This window comes from Barbus barbus (genome assembly GCF_936440315.1).
Source record: "Barbus barbus genome assembly, chromosome: 9".
Taxonomy (NCBI): Eukaryota; Metazoa; Chordata; class Actinopteri; order Cypriniformes; family Cyprinidae; genus Barbus; species Barbus barbus.
This window is the reverse complement of record NC_136737.1, coordinates 11,077,578-11,096,895: the sequence shown is the minus strand read 5'-3', so window position 1 is coordinate 11,096,895 and position 19,318 is coordinate 11,077,578. Positions and strand designations below refer to the sequence as shown.

Sequence of the window (19,318 nt, the reverse complement as noted above, 5' to 3'; positions counted from 1 at the left end):
TGTGCGCTATTCCTGTGTTTAACAAAAATAATTTAAATGCCACATAAAAATAATTTTTTGAACACTATATTCAAACAGTCGACTCATTGTTCTTACTCATGAGAACTCGAGGTCAAGGTCAGGGAAAATTTACAGAGCCGTGGGTTGCGGTTTTTTGGGCTACTTTTATAATGTACCGCGGCCGCCCAAAGTATACACATGTGATCGCAAAAGGAAGTGATTACAAACACTCGATGGTGGTTTACAGTGCAGTTCTGAGTAAAAGTGTACTATTAATCTCATAAATTGTCGTATGTATCATGATGCTAATGTTAGCTCTAATGCACCTGCAGAATAGGTCCAATTCTTCTTCATAATGCATTTTACTATAATACTTCATGTATGGTCGCAAGAAAATGTTTTGTTATATTTACAAAACCGATTCCAAAAAAGTTGGGACACTGTACAAATTACGAATAAAAAAGGAATGTAATAATTTACAAATCTCATAAACTTATATTTTATTCACAATAGAATATAGATAACATATCAAATGTTGAAAGTGAGACATTTTGAAATGTCATGCCAAATATTGGCTCATTTTGGATTTCATGAGAGCTACACATTCCAAAAAAGTTGGGACAGGTAGCAATAAGAGGCCGGAAAAGTAAAATGTACATATAAGGAACAGCTGGAGGACCAATTTGCAACTTATTAGGTCAATTGACAGCATGATTGGGTATAAAAAGAGCCTCTCAGAGTGGTAGTGTCTCTCAGAAGTCAAGATGGCAAGAGGATCCCCAATTCCCCCAATGCTGCGGCGAAAAATATTGGAGCAATATCACAAAGGAGTTTCTCAGAGAAAAATTGCAAAGAGTTTGAAGTTATCATCATCTACAGTGCATAATATCATCCAAAGATTCAGAGAATCTGGAAAAATCTCTGTGCGTAAGGGTCAAGGCCGGAAAACCATACTGGATGCCCGTGATCTTCGGGCCCTTAGACGGCACTGCATCACATACAGGAATGCTACTGTAATGGAAATCACAACATGGGCTCAGGAATACTTCCAGAAAACATTGTCGGTGAACACAATCCACCGTGCCATTCGCCGTTGCCGGCTAAAACTCTATAGGTCAAAAAAGAAGCCATATCTAAACATGATCCAGAAGCGCAGGTGTTTTCTCTGGGCCAAGGCTTATTCAAAATGGACTGTGGAAAAGTGGAAAACTGTTCTGTGGTCAGACGAATCAAAATTTGAAGTTCTTTTTGGAAAATTGGGACGCCATGTCATCCAGACGTTGTCTCTTTCAGGGAAGACCTTGCATTTTCCAACATGACAATGCCAGACCACATACTGCATCAATTACAACATCATGGCTTCGTAGAAGGAGGATCCGGGTACTGAAATGGCCAGCCTGCAGTCCAGATCTTTCACCCATAGAAAACATTTGGCGCATCATAAAGAGGAAGACAGTTGAGCAACTAGAAGCCTGTATTAGACAAGAATGGGACAACATTCCTATTCCTAAACTTGAGCAACTTGTCTCCTCAGTCCCCAGACGTTTGCAGACTGTTATAAAAAGAAGAGGGGATGCCACACAGTGGTAAACATGGCCTTGTCCCAACTTTTTTGAGACGTGTTGATGCCATGAAATTTAAAATAAACTTATTTTCCCTTAAAATTATACATTTTCTCAGTTTAAACATTTGATATGTCATCTATGTTGTATTCTGAATAAAATATTGAAATTTGAAACTTCCACATCATTGCATTCTGTTTTTATTCACAATTTGTACAGTGTCCCAACTTTTTTGGAATCGGGTTTGTATTTAGAAATAGTTTTGATAATAGTTGGGTAAATGTGTACTGGGATTTAAGCGATGTGGCTTGGTAAACATTTTATTGCCAGTATAAAGCCTGATAATGGCTGAATTAAAGCAAAAGAATAATAGGGATTATGTCTCATACTTTGCGGAGATGTGAAAGGTTCTGTTTCCTTAAACTAGTTTGTCATGCATTCCTTTATTTCAACACATTTACAGGTAAATCCTAGTATTTTAAATTTGCCAGGACTGTGATTAACGCAATTCAATTTTTTAATCGATTGACAGCACTAATACTTTGCATATAATTTTATGGTTTTATACCATTTTGTTTTCCAATTTTCTGCAACACAAAGTCTGAATTTGTAATTGGTGGTCAAATAATGAAAAATCTAATTCCCCTTGATTTTTTTTAAATACAACAAACTATATATCACTCAAAACTTCCTCCTTCCTGTAAACACTCTGAAAATGCATGAGTCCAGTCTTTTTTTAGATTTTCTACAGTACAAATGGCAGCTCAGAGCAATGCGACGACATTCATTGCAGAACAGCGGAAACTGACATCTGATGTTTTGTTTTGCCTCTCAACAACAAGCAGCTGCAAGGTGGGACAGTGGTCACCCTGGATGACATCTGCAGTAAATTATCTTCATCGGTCTGCACAAACAGAAGGGGTGATGGGGGATTGTTCCCCTGCAACTACGCACAAAATCTGCTCTATATAAAGTGAAACTGCAGCAGAAAAACAATGAAGTATAATAGTCATTTTGTGAAGGCAGGGAAGGAAACCTAACACTCAAGACCATTACGGGATGTTCATACTGGACTTGTGTCAGTCAGGAGGGTTTTAACTGTTATTATAAATATGCAGTAGTTGGATGTGTTTGATTATTGCAGAAATTTATCAGAGGCTCATTATAGAAATAATTGGTATATTTTATATAAGATGCTTTAAATGCTGTCTGTGGCCCCCTCTGGTGATGTTTGTTTAATATAAACTCTAAATATCACATGGATACACAAGATGAAATTACTTTTATTAGACAGCAAAGTGAAAAATTAAGAAACTGTTGCAATTTTTTTTAGGTAGGCTATATACAAGTATATACAAAATCCAGTAGCCATTATTAAAACTGATAAGTTATAGTTTTCAGTTTATATTTTTACCATAAGATACATCAAGGCTCACTATTTGATTAAAGTTACAATGTGGGTGAATTTAGTAGTATTAGTTATTGGTTCATCATCCATTCCATAAACAACAAACCAAAACAATGAAGCCAAAAGACCACTTCTTGTGCTAGTTCTTGAGGAGTATGCATTTTTTGTAAAAATTGCTCCACCCCTCAGTTTAGTCAACATTAGTCTATGAAATGTCTTCACAGAAGCTATATGTACATCAAAAAATTATCTCTTTCAAAATCACAAACAGGATGAAGACTGTGACCTCTTTGTTCTATAAGGAAACATTACTCAGCTTTGTGGTTTGTACTTCTAAATCTCCTTCCTGTCAATTACCTCTCAGCAAGAAAAAAAAGAAAAGAAAAAACTATCCCTTCAGATTTTATAACTCCACAACTGATCAACTGAATACTTTATTATATGAATATCAAATCACAGAGCCCATTTGCAGATTTTTTTTTTTTTTTTACATGGTATGGTAAACATTCAGACAAAACATGTAGATTATATATCAGTGAAAGCTGTACACTTAATAGTTTGTGTCATTTCATGTCAATACCCATTCGTTAACGCTATCTAGAGATTTTCTGACACTTTGGGTTCTGGTTGGCCAATATTTCCTGTACAACAAAGTGACAGAAATCTATTAATGTTGAACATAACAGTATCTTTGTTGAGGTTAATGTTTAAAGTTTTCCTGCCACTGTCAAAATAAACTGTATTTTACAAAACAAAACTGCACACATGCCCAGCACATCATGGGAACTCAAGATTTGTTTGTTATCTTGTGTCGCGTCTCAGTTGACATTTTCTTCTTACTATAGAAGTCAATGAAAAGTTCCTATGAGTAAGAAGTGCTTCAGATTACCATCACAGGCTGAGAGTTCAGCTGCAGCTCTTCACCCACATACAGCATTTCCACAGCATGAACCACTGGTACCACACGTGACCAATGACCACAGTGCATCTTATTTTGATTCATTTTGAACAGAGCAGGTTGTGTGTCACAGTGCATAGTGCTTTGCACATAAAAAAAAAAGTGAAACAAGAACCAGTTTCGGCTGCAGTCAAATGAAAATAAAAAGCAATAAACTAGAAATATTATTACAATTTATATATATATATTCAAAGTGTTTCCTAGAAATGTTATTTTAGTGCAGTGCTGCGAACATGCAACCATTCAGTCCTCTAGATACTACTAACAATATTTTGCAATATTTTTAATTTCACATTGGCTGTTTGTATTTATTTATTTACGCATTTTAAGATTTTGTATCCCTCACCCTTTTTATTTCATTTTAATACATGATTGCAGTATTTTTTATACTAAACTTTTTTTTTTTTTTTTGTGATGCAAACAGCATTAAAATAGTTAATAGACATAAAAGGATCTACTGGTCTTTTTTAATCAATAAACACCACAACACTATTTGTATAACTCAAAATGAATACTTTTTACACTATAACTGAATGCAACTAATAGAAAATGTTCTGAGTTCTGGACCAGACAGGACAATTTAGCTCACTTGATCTCACTTTCCAGAGACAAAAATATTTACATGATGAGTGATGAAAAACAATTAAATAGTCCAAAGAACCTTTCTGTGCTACAAAGAACCTTTTGTGCAATGGACAGGTTATTTGGATATTAAAGGTTCTTCATGGAACCATACACCCTGCCAAAGAACCATTTAAGAACCTTTTTTTTTAAAGAGCGTATCACACAACAATTCCCCTTCCACGAATCTCTTCCTGCAGCAATTCAATGCTGGAATGTTCCCATCAGCCTACAAGTGAAGAAGACAGAGTTTATGAAGGAAAAGTGAGAACATGAGTGACCCTGAATCCTGCAGAATAAAACCAGAAGATACTGAAGATAAAAGAGGTTGGTGTTTATTTATAATTCTTCTTTAAAGGTTCTGAAGAACATTAAAGGGATAGTTTGCCCTAATTTGACAATTAAGTCAGCATTTACTCACCCTGGCGTTGTTCTAATATTGTATGTCCTTTTTCTTCATCGACCCACAAAAAGAGAAAAAAAGAAAAAAAGTCTTGCCCATGCTCATCCATATAAAGGCAGCGAAATAGTGATTAGTAACCAGCATGAAGCTTTTATTTATTATGATTATTATTATTTATTTTTTAATTTTTTATCACAGACTGATCCAATGTGACACGTGCTGTATATTCCAAGTGTTATGGGGGTATATGATAGGGTTTGGTGAAAAATAAAACAAAATTTAATGCATTATTTAATAAAAATCTTGACCTTGGCTATTGGTCTTTCATGCTCAACAAGACCCAGAGTGTTTTAACGATGTGAAGTGTTAACATGATCTGTGTTGTTAGCTAATGTATTCCATGTAGATATGTAAAAATAGTGAAGCATTTTAAGTTTTATGTTTCAAATACAAATGCAAATCAATAATTAATTTTCTTGTTTATAACCTTGCTTCATTCTATGAATCACGTTTTTACTGAACTCTCTGTTAAAGTCAGTCTCTTTCTGCCACCTACTGGCGAAACTATGTAACCTGCACTGGAGGGAATCAACATACATGTGGCAAGTGTGGGAAGAGTTAGATGTAAGTGTTTTCAAATGACGTGTGCAAATATAAGATTATACTAGCTTGAAGCTTTTCAACTGTATATTTCTCTTATTTTCTGTTGCTTTAACTAAATTAGTTATTATTATTTAGCCTCTTATTCTTTAAAGTTAAAAGTCTTTCTGAGAAATAGGGAAGTGTTGAGGTAGGACTCAGTTAACATTAACTATTTAATTAAAATTAACATTATTTATTATAAATAATAACCCTCTGTGGCTTTACCAAGCAGAAGATAGCATTTTAAAGTTGAGCAGAAAACATGTTTCATTTTAATACACTACCACAGTGATCATTAAAAGTATTGAACACTTTGATCCTAAATTCATGCCATAGAAGAACCTTTTTGTCTAAATGGTTCCATAAAGAACCTTTAACATCTGAAGAACCTTTCTGTTTCACAAAAGGTTCTTTGTGGTGAAAGAAGGTTCTTCAGATTATAAGAAGGCAAGGAAGAGATGGTTCTTTAAAAAACCTTTGACTAAATGGTTCTTTGTGGAACCAAAAATGGTTCTTCTATGGAATCGCTTGAAGAACCTTTTGAAGCACCTTTATTTTTAAGAGTGTACAGTTCCTCCTGCAGCAGAACACGAGGCCAAAACCTACAATTATGGCTAGCAGCACTGCAGCAACTATCAGTGATATGAGATGGTGGCCTGGTTCTGTAATAAACAAATATAAAACAGCCCTTCATGAAAAAGAGTTTTACTCCAACCGTCATCAGCCAAGACATAAGTCATTAGAGAGTGAAGAGAGACAATATAAATAAAATGTAATCAAACATCTCAACTCAACTGATTTATCTCTTTGCTCAGAGAGTTTTAATGGCAGGTTTTAAACTACACAGAACAGGAAAACTCTCCAAAATGCTCAAACTGAGATTACAGAGATCATGAGTTCATTAAAACAAAAGCAAAGTTAGCTCATAAAAATAATCCTGAACAATATTTCAGTCTCTAATTTCATCGCTGGTGTACCTGCACATGGCTGACAGAGTTGACTGATATCCAGATGTTGAGTCTGGTTGTTGATGGGATTGTTGAGCACACAGCTGTAAGTGTTTTTATCCTGATATTCCACCTCCAGAGGAAGAGAGAGACTGATGCTGAGATCAGACACACTGATGCTGGACAATAAACTGTTTCCTTTGAACCAGGAGAGAGTCACACGACCCACATTCATCACTGAACACAGCAGTGAACATCTGGACATGGATGATCTTTCAGGTGATGATGAACAATTTGAAGAGTCTCTGGTGATGACAGAAATGGGCAGATGAGCTGGGGGGGGGGGGGGGGGGGGGGGGGGGGGACAGAGATGTTTACTAATTAAGACATATTTAAGATCATCAAACACACAGGTCATCTTATCAGTAAATAAAGTAAAATCAAAGAAGACCCCTATTTTATTTTTTGTTTCATCACAGTCTGGAGCTAAACATCAGTTACTCACCACAGACAGTAACACAGAACCTCTTCAATGAGGTATTTCCACTGATGACAGCAAGTTTATAAAGTCCAGCGTGTTCAGAACTGAAGTTTCTGATGGTCAGAGATCCTGTCTGACTGTCCATCTGGAGTCTGTCTCCAAATGTCTCAGTACTGTCAAACATATTAACAACCTGCTTATAGATTTCAGCTATACGAGTCTTTTGAGGTCCAAACATCCACAATATATGATAATTTCTCTGTACTTCAGTAACATTAGAGTGACACAATCTCCCTCAGTCACTGATACTGACTTCATTTCATTCGTATCAACACCAAACACACCTGAAATACAAACAGAACGTCCCAGTCAGTAAATAAAAACCCATTTCGGATCAAATAGGTTCTAAGTGAAGAAAATGTACTAAAATCATTTCAACAAAACTGCACTCAATGTTCAAAGACAACTTTCTATTTTAACTCCAAATAGGCAAACAAATGTTCCTCATAGTTGATAAAAATATATTTAACACATACCACTCAAGAGCAACAGACAGAATAAAGTTTATGAATCATTCTTCACATATAAAGTTGTCTCCAGTAGGCCTATATACTGTATTTTCCTCTTGCATATGAGAAGAATAAATGCAATAAAACAATAATCTAGTCCCATTATAAACAGAATCATTCATTCTCAGATGTAGTTAACTTGCTCCATGCCTTCAGGGATAAAAATACATCCACATAGAAGTATTTAGAAGCGAGGAATAATCCAATGGTGTGAAGACAGTTCATAGGTTTGAACTTTTGAAAGGAACCACAGGTATAACACTCTCTCTTCCCTCCTTCTTTCTCCCTCCCTCTAGAGAGCCATATAAGGAAAGAAACCTCAACAGGAAGGAATCCTCAATAGGAATGCAGGTGCTAATAAGTTGAACAACAAAGGCATTAATGAAATAGCCTACAAACAAAATGACTGATCACTCCTCAGCTCGTCTAATCAGACAAGTATAGTAAACATGACAAACATTAGCATTCTGCGGTCTAGTCAAATCAAGTTGGAAATATTTTCTTGTTTTGTGAGCAAATTATTTTGTGAGCCAGTGCTAAAGAATAAAAAATAAAATCTGGCTTAGCCCAGGTTATTTGTATTTATAAAAAGTGATTACTGCTGGTGTCTTGTTAACATTAGGTTTCGTAGCCTATAAAATGTTGAAATGATGTTTTGATGGGTTTCCTGATATCTTCCACAGTTCTGCGTGTATTGTGGCCTCAAAGCGTACCCCTCGACTACTCTGGCTCGATTGCTATTCCTGCGGTAAAACACGCCCTCCTCATAACCCTACAGACAAAGAAATGTATAAATAAATAAATGTGCAAATAAATAAATGTATAAATAAAATAAAATAATAAATGTGGAAAAAAATGAAAAGATACATAAGGAAATAAAATTATAATTATTTATTTTTGCTTTTTTACTTTTCTTTGTACATTTATTTATTTCTAATTACGGCAGGATTGGCATTGCATACACGTGAGCTGACCACAGTCCTGTAAATGTCACCTGAGCTGCAGGAAATAAAAAAATCATTACAATGCTGACTGGCTGACGGCACCAAATGAACACAGAATGTCCAAAACAGTTCAACAGAATGTGTAGATGAATTCAAACTTCATATGAATCTTACACTTATGTTCATCTCCTTAGGAGTGCTGGTATAATAGTACAAAATAGCCAGTATAAATGCATAATACATTTCAGAAATGTTAAGAATTAGTCTAAAAATTAACAATAAAATATAGAAACAATATAGACGATAAATACAAGATTATGTACTATATATACTAATGTGCTAGACAGAGCGGCTTCATCTCTGTCGTTTGTGCTGCGAGGTGTCAACATTCAGCTGCTCAGCATTTGTACAGGACTTGTGTTCATCAGCGGGTTTTAAGTGTGTGTTTGTTTAATTGTACATACACACTGTCTTTGTCAATTGTATAAAGTTATCAGATGGCCATTATAGAAATAATTAGTATATTGTACTGTAAATAAGATGCTTTAAAACAGGGGGGGGGCAACCCTGTTCCTGGAGATCTACCTTCCTGCAGAGTTCAGCTCCAACCCTGATCAAACACAACTGAATCAAATAATTAGGATCTGAAGGAGCAGTTGATACAGACAGGTGTGTTTGATCAGGTTTGGAGCTGAACTCTGCTGGAAGGTATGGAACAGGGTTGGTCTGGTCACCCCTGCTTTAAATGCTGTCTATGGCCCCCTCTGCTGGTGTTTGCATATATTACACAGTCCACAGACACACAAGATGCTGACGGATAATTTCACAATAACACTGAGTTTAAACAAAGTGAAATTTAAGTAATAAATCTCAAGCCACACCAGTGATTTCAACATCTTACACTAGCAGAAATACAACCCTTTAAAAACCCTATGAAACTACTTTTAAATATGTCTTTGACGTTAAATTTGTTTTATTAGACATCAAAGTAAAAAAGCATTACATTGGAGCACGTTTTTCTTCTTCAGGTAACCACTAAAAAGTATTTAAATACACAATAATCTACATTTTGTATACAAATTGACAATATTAAATATAACTTTAGATGAAATACAATTTATAAGACCATGTAATTGAATGACTCCCAATTCTGGGTGTAAGTGATATTCTCTTGAGATCTGCCTTTTGAGTTTCACTGTTGATAGTTCACAGCTGTCTCGGTTCTGCTCACATCCAGCAAGGATTTCTGTTTGAGACACAGAGAAATATTCTTTGCAAATGAATCACTTTTGAATAGGGTGTAACCAATAATAATAATAATAATAACTTTTTTTTTATATAACCCCTTTAAAAATAACTTTCACAAAGTGCTGTACAGAGAACATCAACAATAATCATGAATACATTGTCTTGCCCTCAATAAGATGACTGAGTTTAGAGAATAGAGGACATCACCATGAATGTTAAATGAATAAAAGTTATATTTAAAGTAAAAAAAACCAAGGAAAAAAAAAAAACTATTTTCTGACCCATGGAAGTTCTCCCAACTGAATGCAGTTGATGATCTGTGTGTATTCTGACATGCTTTGCTGTTCTTTGATTATCAGATCTACAAACACATGTGGATTGGTGTAAGGAGAATTTGTGTATTTAACATAGAATTACACACGTAAATGAAAAAAGATCTATTCCTCTTCTGAATAGGTTGTACTGCCATCAAGTGAAACAGGACGGCATGACAAGGTACAACGCTTTAATTACTTTAAATTAATTAACCATCTATATTCACGCACAGTTTAAAATAAACAATTTATGTTCTAAATAAATATGAATGTAAAATTTCAATTGTATTTACATTTGACTACTTACTGATATGTCTGATGACGTAAACAATCAGGTCTAATAGAATTATCATCATGCATAACAAAAGCACTAAACAATGCAACTGTTACGGGGTTGACGAGACGTGAGACATGCGGATCCATATGCAAGGCTTTATTATAAAACATGGTCAGAAACAGGCAGGGTCAGACAGTGGCTAACAGGTATGGTGGAGGTAAGACAAAGCAATCCGTGGAGCAAGCGTGGGTCGACGATCGGCGAACAGTATCCAAAGGGGCAAGGCAGAGAGATAATCCAGAAACGAGAGCAATAATCCAAACGGGGAGCTAACAGAGTCCAAACGGCAGAGGCGAAGGGTAAATCCAGGAAACACGGGCAGGGTCAGACACGGCAAGATAAACAAGGCAAGACTAGGACTAGAACAATGGCTCTGTAAAGTTGCTATCGCTGGGTTAGTGATAAACGCTAACAATACTCGGCCCAGAGCAAGAGGAAGTCCCAGGTTAAATAATGAGTGCGTGATTGTGAAATGAGCATCAGGTGTGTGTGATGAGTGAATGGTGACAGCTGTGATCTGTGCAATGCATTGTGGGAACTGTAGTCCAGTGTGCTGTGTAGTGTGAGAGTCAATGTGGTGAACGGGTGACCTCTGGTGGTGGTAAACCAAGAGAGCATGGACCAGATTCGTGACAGCAACTACAGTTTTTTTTCAAAATGTAATATATTTAATAGTCTGCAAATTGTTTAAAAAATATTTTGAGCACTAGATTTTGATACATAAAGTCTGATATCATTTAATGAATAAGATAATATTTACCCTCTGTTGTTGCTTGTTTTCTTCCTGCAGTGAAAGTACATCATCACAACTACAGGCATAACCAGTTTCAATAAACCAACAAATATCTGTAGTAGAATAAGATATGACTGCTGAATGACATCTGTAAAGAGTAAATCTAGTCAATGAATCCTGCAACTTCAATCAAGACACTGTAGAATGCTGTTGATCTCTATATAAACCTCCATCATGAAGTCACAATGTAAACTAAAGAAATATGATATCTTAACAGAAAAAACTAATTACAAGACAAACCCAAATCTATTAATGTTTAAAGTGATAATGAGAGTTAAAGTACTTGAAAAAAACATTAAACAAAATCTTCAGTTTAAAGACAAACCCGCACAACTGCTATGCTGCAGTATTTATAACCAATAACATCCAACAAAAACTACTGAGCAACTTATATAAGTATAATCACCAATATCACAGCTGTTGATTGATGTCCGTAAGTTCACAATGACATCTTACTAGAACATGACAAACTTTACCTCTTTGGACTGAAGACGTCAGTAAAAGACTCTTTATAGATACTTTTTGTCATGGCAAAATTAATTTTATTGGGGCAACACCGATTTAATAAAATAAACACAGGGTCAGTGCTGTCAGTTTAATACATGAATGCAGAAAAAGATAAAGGTGTTGTTTACATTGTATTACTACATATCCTGTGAGAGTAGTACAGTATTAGCATGTCATGATCAGTTATAGAAAACAGTATTAGTACACTTGTTTTTATTGCTCTGCACAACATTTTCTGATGAAGTTGCACAAACATGTCCTGTCTGACAAGCTGAACAACTAACTGCAGACAAAGAACAGCTCGTCGGTTTTAGGGTTGAATTCAAATGGATGCCGAACATTCAGGATCTAAAAAGGAATTCTATATAATAACTGAAGACGGTTAATCATTAAAATTCAATCACAGTGCTGTAAATGTCACCCGACTAACCATTCTGGATCTGCAGGAAATAAAAAAAATCCTTGCAATGTTGACTGGCTGATGCCACCACATGAACATAGATGGTCCAGAACATTTCATCAGAATGTGTAGATAAATTCAAACTGTTCACATGAATCTTACACTGACTTTCATCTCCTCAGAAGTGCTGGTACAATAATACAAAATACAAAGTATAAATGCATTACTTTTTGTGTTAAGAACTGATCCAAAAATCAATAAAATATACAAAAATAATATAGAAAATGTATATGAAATTGCATACAAAAATGTCAATAATGCCAATAATAATAATAATAAAAAAAAACAATACCAGAGTTAGTACATTTTAAAAACATTTTAAAAGCATTTAAAAATACATAAGGCTTTTGTTTAGACTAAGTGTCTACTGTGGATGTTTTAACAGAGTATAAGAGAAAGATTCCAGCTGAGCTAACATGAACATGTCTTGTCTTACAGGTAAACTAACCGCAGAACAAGTAACAGCAAGTTGGAAGGCACAGATGGCAAACACTGAAAGTCTAATGTAAAACTAGGTATAATCCATTAAAACATATCTATTCGACTTCACAGATGAGTCGTTAGTGGTCAGATTTACCCACATGAGTGGAGATTATTTAGAAATATTTGACTGCTGGAAGCCAACTGACCAATCATAATCAAGTATTCCAGAAAAATGAATAATACAAGTATAGGATGTTAATGTATTCTCTAACAGTCTATGGCATGAAATGTCAGTGTAAGCCAGAGAACATGCTGATACTGAAATAGTGATCAAATACTGATGACACTGAAACACTAGCTTTCAGTCCCTTATGTCCATAACTGTCAACAGTTTGTCACTATCTGAAAATGTATACTCTGTACTTTGAGATAATTGACCCTGAAGTTAATATTTGAAAATTACTTTATTAGTCGCAAAACATGCTAATACCACTGATCACGTCATTTTGCATTAACACTTGAGTATATGATGTGATCTTCTTCATTGAGTTTCTGAAAGAAAACAAAACATGAATATCAGGAATTAAAACATGTAAAACAATGTGTGTATGTTTATATGTATATAAGTAGTGTTTGTGTGTATACATATATATACTAGCAGGCTGGTAATGTTCTTGACTATAAACACTATAAATCAGCTCAAAGACAACGGTTGAATACAAAGACAATTACAAGCACAGAACATGATAGCAAAAGCATGATGTTTGATTTGATCGTTTTAAATAACTCTCTTAAATACTGGCAAGTTGTACACGCACAATTTCTACCACAAAAGGGAGACTTCAAACAGAGCATGGCCTTTGGCTTTTGAAGGGTATTTGGGGCTTTTTGGGGATTTTAAAAACAAATTTTTGTCTGTTCATTGTTCATTGTAATCACTGGTAGAGATGCAAAACATCAACTGGCACTGCCTTCCTGCCACTGAATCGTCAGGGTTGACAATAAAAGCTTTGATTCCTCACTGTTTGTGTGTCTGTTACAGATGCCTGTGGCTTTTCAGAGGCATAAATCATGGCATTCAGTAAAAATAGAACCTCCACTCTTCCTAAATACTACTAGATCTAAGAAATGATAACAAGAAGAAAGAAGAAAATAGTTTTTCAAGTTATCTGATGTTACCCTGTGTCTTCATGTACAATTGAAGCCTAAACAGAAACAGAGCAAGCATAAGCAGACATTAAGCTAAAACGAGTGGTTTACATTGATTTAAAGGCCAAATAATGCACAGACAAATAAGTACAAACACTGACATCAGCACAGGATTGCACATTCTCTGCTTCGTTACATGTGCAAGCGCATATTTGTCTCTCGGCCTCTGTGGTTTCAGCAGACAGATTCACTGCACACTGCAGTACAGTTTCTTACCGTACTGTGAACACTGCGTGCACAAAACGTTGTTTCGGCATACAGTACCTCTTCCTCACAAGTCTGGACTGTTTTAATAATAATGTCACATTGTTCAAATAAGTCTGAAATAGTGTTTAAAATACAGATATTGTGGCACATCTCCTGAACACTGGACTTTATCCCAGAATGCTCATATTATTTGATGAAAAGGGTAATACTTGCCTTGTGATCTTGGTTGTTTGCTTTTCCTTTGCAGTAAGTAGATCACCGCCACAACTACAGCCAAGACCAGTACTATCACTACAATAACTGATAATGCCACTGACGGTGACTGCTGCATGAGTTCTGTGATGAACAACAGAAAAACAATAGTTATAAATGAGTCCTGAACTGTCTGATTTTAATCAAGACATTGTTGCCATAGCTCTCAGCTCACTTAACCTGGCTTTGAACGGACAAGGTTGGAAAGCTTGAAGAATATACTTTTTAAAACAAACTCATTAATCAATAATATCACCACTGATGTACCTGGACATGTCTGACAGAGTTGAGTGATGTTGATGTTGTGCCGAGTCTGGTTTCTGATGGGATTGTTGATCACACAGCTGTAGGTGTTTTTATCCTGATATTCCACCTCCAGAGGTAGAGAGAGACTGATGCTGAGATCAGACACACTGATTCTGGACAATAAACTGTTTCCTTTGTACCAGGAGAGAGTCACATCACTCACATTCACCACTGAACACAGCAGTGAACATCTGGACACAGATGAACGGTCAGATGATGATGATGGTGATGATGATGAACAGTTTGAAGTGTCTCTGGTGATGACAGGAATGGGAAGAGGAGCTGAAAATAGAATAAATGAAAATAGAAATGTTACTTAATTTAAATGGGGATAAAACTGAAGAAGGATTATTCTGTGTTTGGACTCTCATTCTGACGGCAACTATTAACTGCAGACAATCCACTTGTAAGCAAGCAATGTAATTCTTAATTTCTTAAAATCTCTTAATGAAAAACAAATCATCTACATCTTAAATAACCTGAGAGAGAGAAGATATCTGGCATTTTCTTTATTTTTGTGAACTATTCCTTTAATATAAAAAAATTGTGAATTATACAGATGCCAGTGCCTTACTGCTTAAAAAACAAAAAACAACAAACAAAACCCCTATATATATTTTTAAGCAGTAAGGCACTGGCATCTGTATAATTTGGTTAGCCTTGATAATATTCTGAATACAGCACAACCTATACTAGGCTATTAGATAATGGGTTATTCATCTTAAAGGACAATTCTTCTGATAATTTTACATCACTTTTATTTCTTGGTATTATTCAACAAGTAATATTACTCACCATAGACAGCAACAGAAAAACTCTTGTATGTGACCCCAGCTTTGATGATTGTTAGTTTATAAAGTCCAGAGTGTTCAGTTCGTATGTTTCTGATGGTCAGAGATCCAGTTCGACTGTCTATTTGCAGTTTGTCTCTGAATCTCACAATACTGTCATCTATATAGATGTCCAGTCTGTTGATTTGAGCTATAAGAGTGTCTGAATGGTTAACGTTAAACATCCACAGTATCTGATCATTTCTCTGCACTTCAGACACATCAGTGTTTAGAGTGACAGAATCTCCCTCCATCACTGATACTGACTTCACTTCATCTGTATAACCAATCACACCTGAAACACAGAAAAACATTTTTTGGTAACACTTTAGAATACTGATCCTTTGTTAATGAATAACTACACAGGAACAAGTGACTAATGCACTATTAACATTGTAGTAATTACAATTACCTAACAATAAACTCTGATTAATGATTTAGTAAGTAATAGGGCTCAGTTGAAACTGGTAGTTCACTATTAGCTAATCAATAACTACTATTATTTATATATATCCTGGAGAACTACTAAGAACTACTGTATTCAGGTTCATAATTAATGTGAATGATGGTAACCCACTAGTAATGACTCAAGAATGATCAAATTCTTTTAAAGGAACTACTAATTACTTGGATCAGATTCTAAAGTGAAGATCATGGTAACCCACTAGTAATGATTTAAGTGTTAACAAATCTAGCAAAATGAATTACTAACCAAAACCTTACAAAAACCTTAAAAGTTTACAGTGACTTCAGTAATTACTAGGGAGTAACTGCATTTACTAGGGAGTTATCACAATCTTCACTTTAGAATTCTGATCCAAATAATTAGTAATTCCTTCAAAAGAATTTGGTAATACTTGAGTCATTACTAGTGGGTTACCATAACCTTTACTTTACAATTAATTATACATTAGGCCTACGTAATATTCATATTATTTATGAACCTCTATACAGTAGTTCTTGCTCTTAGGGAGGTATGAAAAAATAATAGTTACTGATTAACTACCACACTCGACTAAGCACTATTACTTACTAATTCATTAATCAGAGTTTCTTGTTAGTTACTAGTAGTTACTAGAGTGCTAATATTGAGTTACTCATGTGTTCTTGTGTAGTTATTTATTAATGATGGAACAGTATTCTAAAGTGTTACCCTTTTTTTATTAATGTATTTGTCCAATTTTATAAACAAATCCATAACAAAAAACAACAAGCCCACTAAAAAAGACTAGTTCACCAGATCAGACTTGAGTCAGTTGTTTATTCCTTTAGACAGGATGTTTTCCAGATGTTGAACATATTCCAAATACCAACATATATAATGTTATTGTGTGAAAAGATAAAAAAGGCAACATTAAAGATTTATCACTTACCATGTGAGAGCCAAATCCATAGGCAGAGGAATAAAGATTCATGAATCATATTCACAGTTCCCTACATATCCGATCAAAACTCCTCATGATTTAGTAAAGCGAGTTTGCTCTTTTGCGCTTTTTTTTTCAAAATGAAAATGAAATGAAAGTCGAAGCAGATATTAAAAGTTGCCTAATACGTTTAAAACAAACAAAGACCATTTCGAGGAATATACAGTTAATGATGTTAGCAATATTATAACTGTTATGTTAGTATCGTTTTCGCATTTTCAAGATGGGATACAAAAAAGAAAAGCCCAGCCCTATAGTCTTTGTTAAGATTAAGATGTGCGTGAGCCTACTGTACGTCGATTAAAATGTGGTACATCCATCCATTTTAAAAACGCACGGTGTTGTTTTTTTTTTTTTTCTGTGAAGAAAAAAGAAGTATCCAACATAATCCAAAACGCTACATTTTGATTTCAGTTTCCATAGGCTACCTCCAGATTTCGGTTAGCCTACTTCGTTTAGATAAAATCGCTCCGCCCTTTTTTAGGGGTCCAGCTGTTTGCACAGCTAATAAACTTAGCGTGGCTTGTCTTTACAGTAGCTATATGAACACCAGGGCAAATTCAGCTCACTGACACAAACAGGATGAAGACTTTGAGGAGGAACTGTGTTGAAGTGCAGATTTTTTGCAAGATTGTACTTATTTTGTTCAACTTGTGGTTTTTTTCCCTGCTTAACTCCTTCCTGTCATTTTCCTCTCAGCAAAAATAAATAGGTTAAATAAAAATAAAAATCCCTTCTGAGTATAGCTCTGATTAACTAAATGAAATGAAAGCACCATTTACCATACTAAATTGCAAAGCTACTGAGTCTATGAATCAAAAGAGTATAAATTAGTCTGTTACGTCTTTAACGGGTGGTTTAGACTGAAAAGACAAAAATATATGGTTTACATCAGCTTAGGATTCAGCCTCAAGCACAAGAGCCAATTAACATCAATAAAGATGTCGGTGCACAAAAATGACATACCATTAGATATTGAATAGTTAATGCCATTTCATGTCTATACCCACTAGTTCACACTATCTAGAGATGTTATGACACTTTGGTTTTGGCTGGCCACTGTTTCCTGTACAGAAATCTTCTTATGTTGAAAGAAGTGTTTATGATAAATGTACATTTGTGTGAATAACATTTGTGCGTTATACCTGTGTTTAACAAAAATCCTATAAATGCCACATTAAAATTATTTAACACATTACAACACCATCCATAATGTTCAGAGTCCTTTACTGTCAAATGATTTGCACAAGGGTATCTGCACACTTGAATGTTGTTTCATTGGAATTGTAGAACAACGGTTTTCTATATTCAATCACAGCTGACACATTGTTCGTGAGAACTCAAGGTCAAGGTCAGACACCATCCTCAATGCAGACTTTTCCGCTATCACATGTTTGCTTCAATTCTTTGCAACTTCTTCAACATGTGAGTGTGTTTCTGTTCAAGTCAACAGCCAATTGATTTTATAGCATCTATTGGCAGTTTCTGGTAAAAGTTCATCAGAACACCTTGCTCTATTTTAATTTAGACATTTCTGTGATGAAGTATGTTGTTTTAATGTATAGCTATGACACATTTGCTTTTTATACAGTTATACAGGCCTTGGGTTCATCTGCAGCCCGTCGCCCTACAAACAGTGTTTCCACAGCATGTTCCGCACACCTTCTGCAACTCATATCTCCAATAATAGACACCCGTACCACATCTGACCAAAGACCACAGCGCATCTCATTTAGAGCAGTGAAGGTAATGTGTCACAGTGCATGAAGCATTTATTTGGTGCAACAAAAAAGCAAAACAAGATGCTTGTGCAGGTCTGCTTGGAAGCAAAACTAGGAATACGAACAGAAGTGGTAACAGACAGATTTTTTTTATATATATATATATATCTGTAATACTTTGCATTTACTTTTATGATTTTATATCATTTTGTTTTCTAATTTTCTGTATCACAAAGCCAATTTATAATTTATAATTAATGTGAAGTGGTCAAATAATGAAAAATCGAATTTCCTCTTAATTTTTTTTTAAATACAACAAACTATATATCGCTCAAAACCTCCTCCTTCCTGTAAACACTCTGAAAATGCATGAGCAATGTGAGGACATTCATTGCAGAAGAGCGGAAACACTTCTGATGTTTTGTTTTCACAGCAACAAGCAGCTGCAAGGCGGGGCAATGGTCACCCTGGATGACATCTGGAGTACATCTGTTTTTTTTTTTATGGTTTACATCAGCTCAGGTTTCACCCTCAATCACAAGAGCCAATTAACATCAATAAAGCTGTCAGTCAGTGCACAAAAATTAACATTAGATACTGAATATTAATGCCATTTCATGTCTATACACACTAGTTCACACTATCTAGAGATGTTATGACACTTTGGTTTTGGCTGGCCACTATTTCCTGTACAGAAATCTTCTTGTGTTGAATGAAGTATTTATGATAAATGTACATTTGTGTGAATAACG

The 19,318-nt window shown here is 35.1% G+C and overlaps 1 protein-coding gene across 2 annotated transcripts; it reads right to left on the bottom strand.

The window, feature by feature from the left end:
• Positions 1–11,751: 11,751 nt before the first annotated feature.
• Positions 11,752–17,429, bottom strand: LOC306875045 (uncharacterized protein). 2 transcript variants are annotated; one of them, XM_079425421.1, is made up of 6 exons: positions 16,795–17,429; positions 15,387–15,716; positions 14,553–14,873; positions 14,247–14,369; positions 14,043–14,110; positions 11,752–13,169 (listed from the first exon to the last, which is right to left on the bottom strand). In XM_079425421.1, exons 1-6 carry the CDS (start codon positions 16,841–16,843, stop codon positions 13,119–13,121), a joined length of 942 nt encoding a protein of 313 aa, XP_079281547.1. In that variant the 5' UTR covers positions 16,844–17,429; the 3' UTR covers positions 11,752–13,118. The 2 variants fall into 2 exon arrangements, with proteins under 2 accessions (XP_079281547.1, XP_079281548.1); XM_079425422.1 differs by lacking the exon at positions 14,043–14,110.
• Between the last annotated feature and the right edge of the window lie 1,889 nt (positions 17,430–19,318).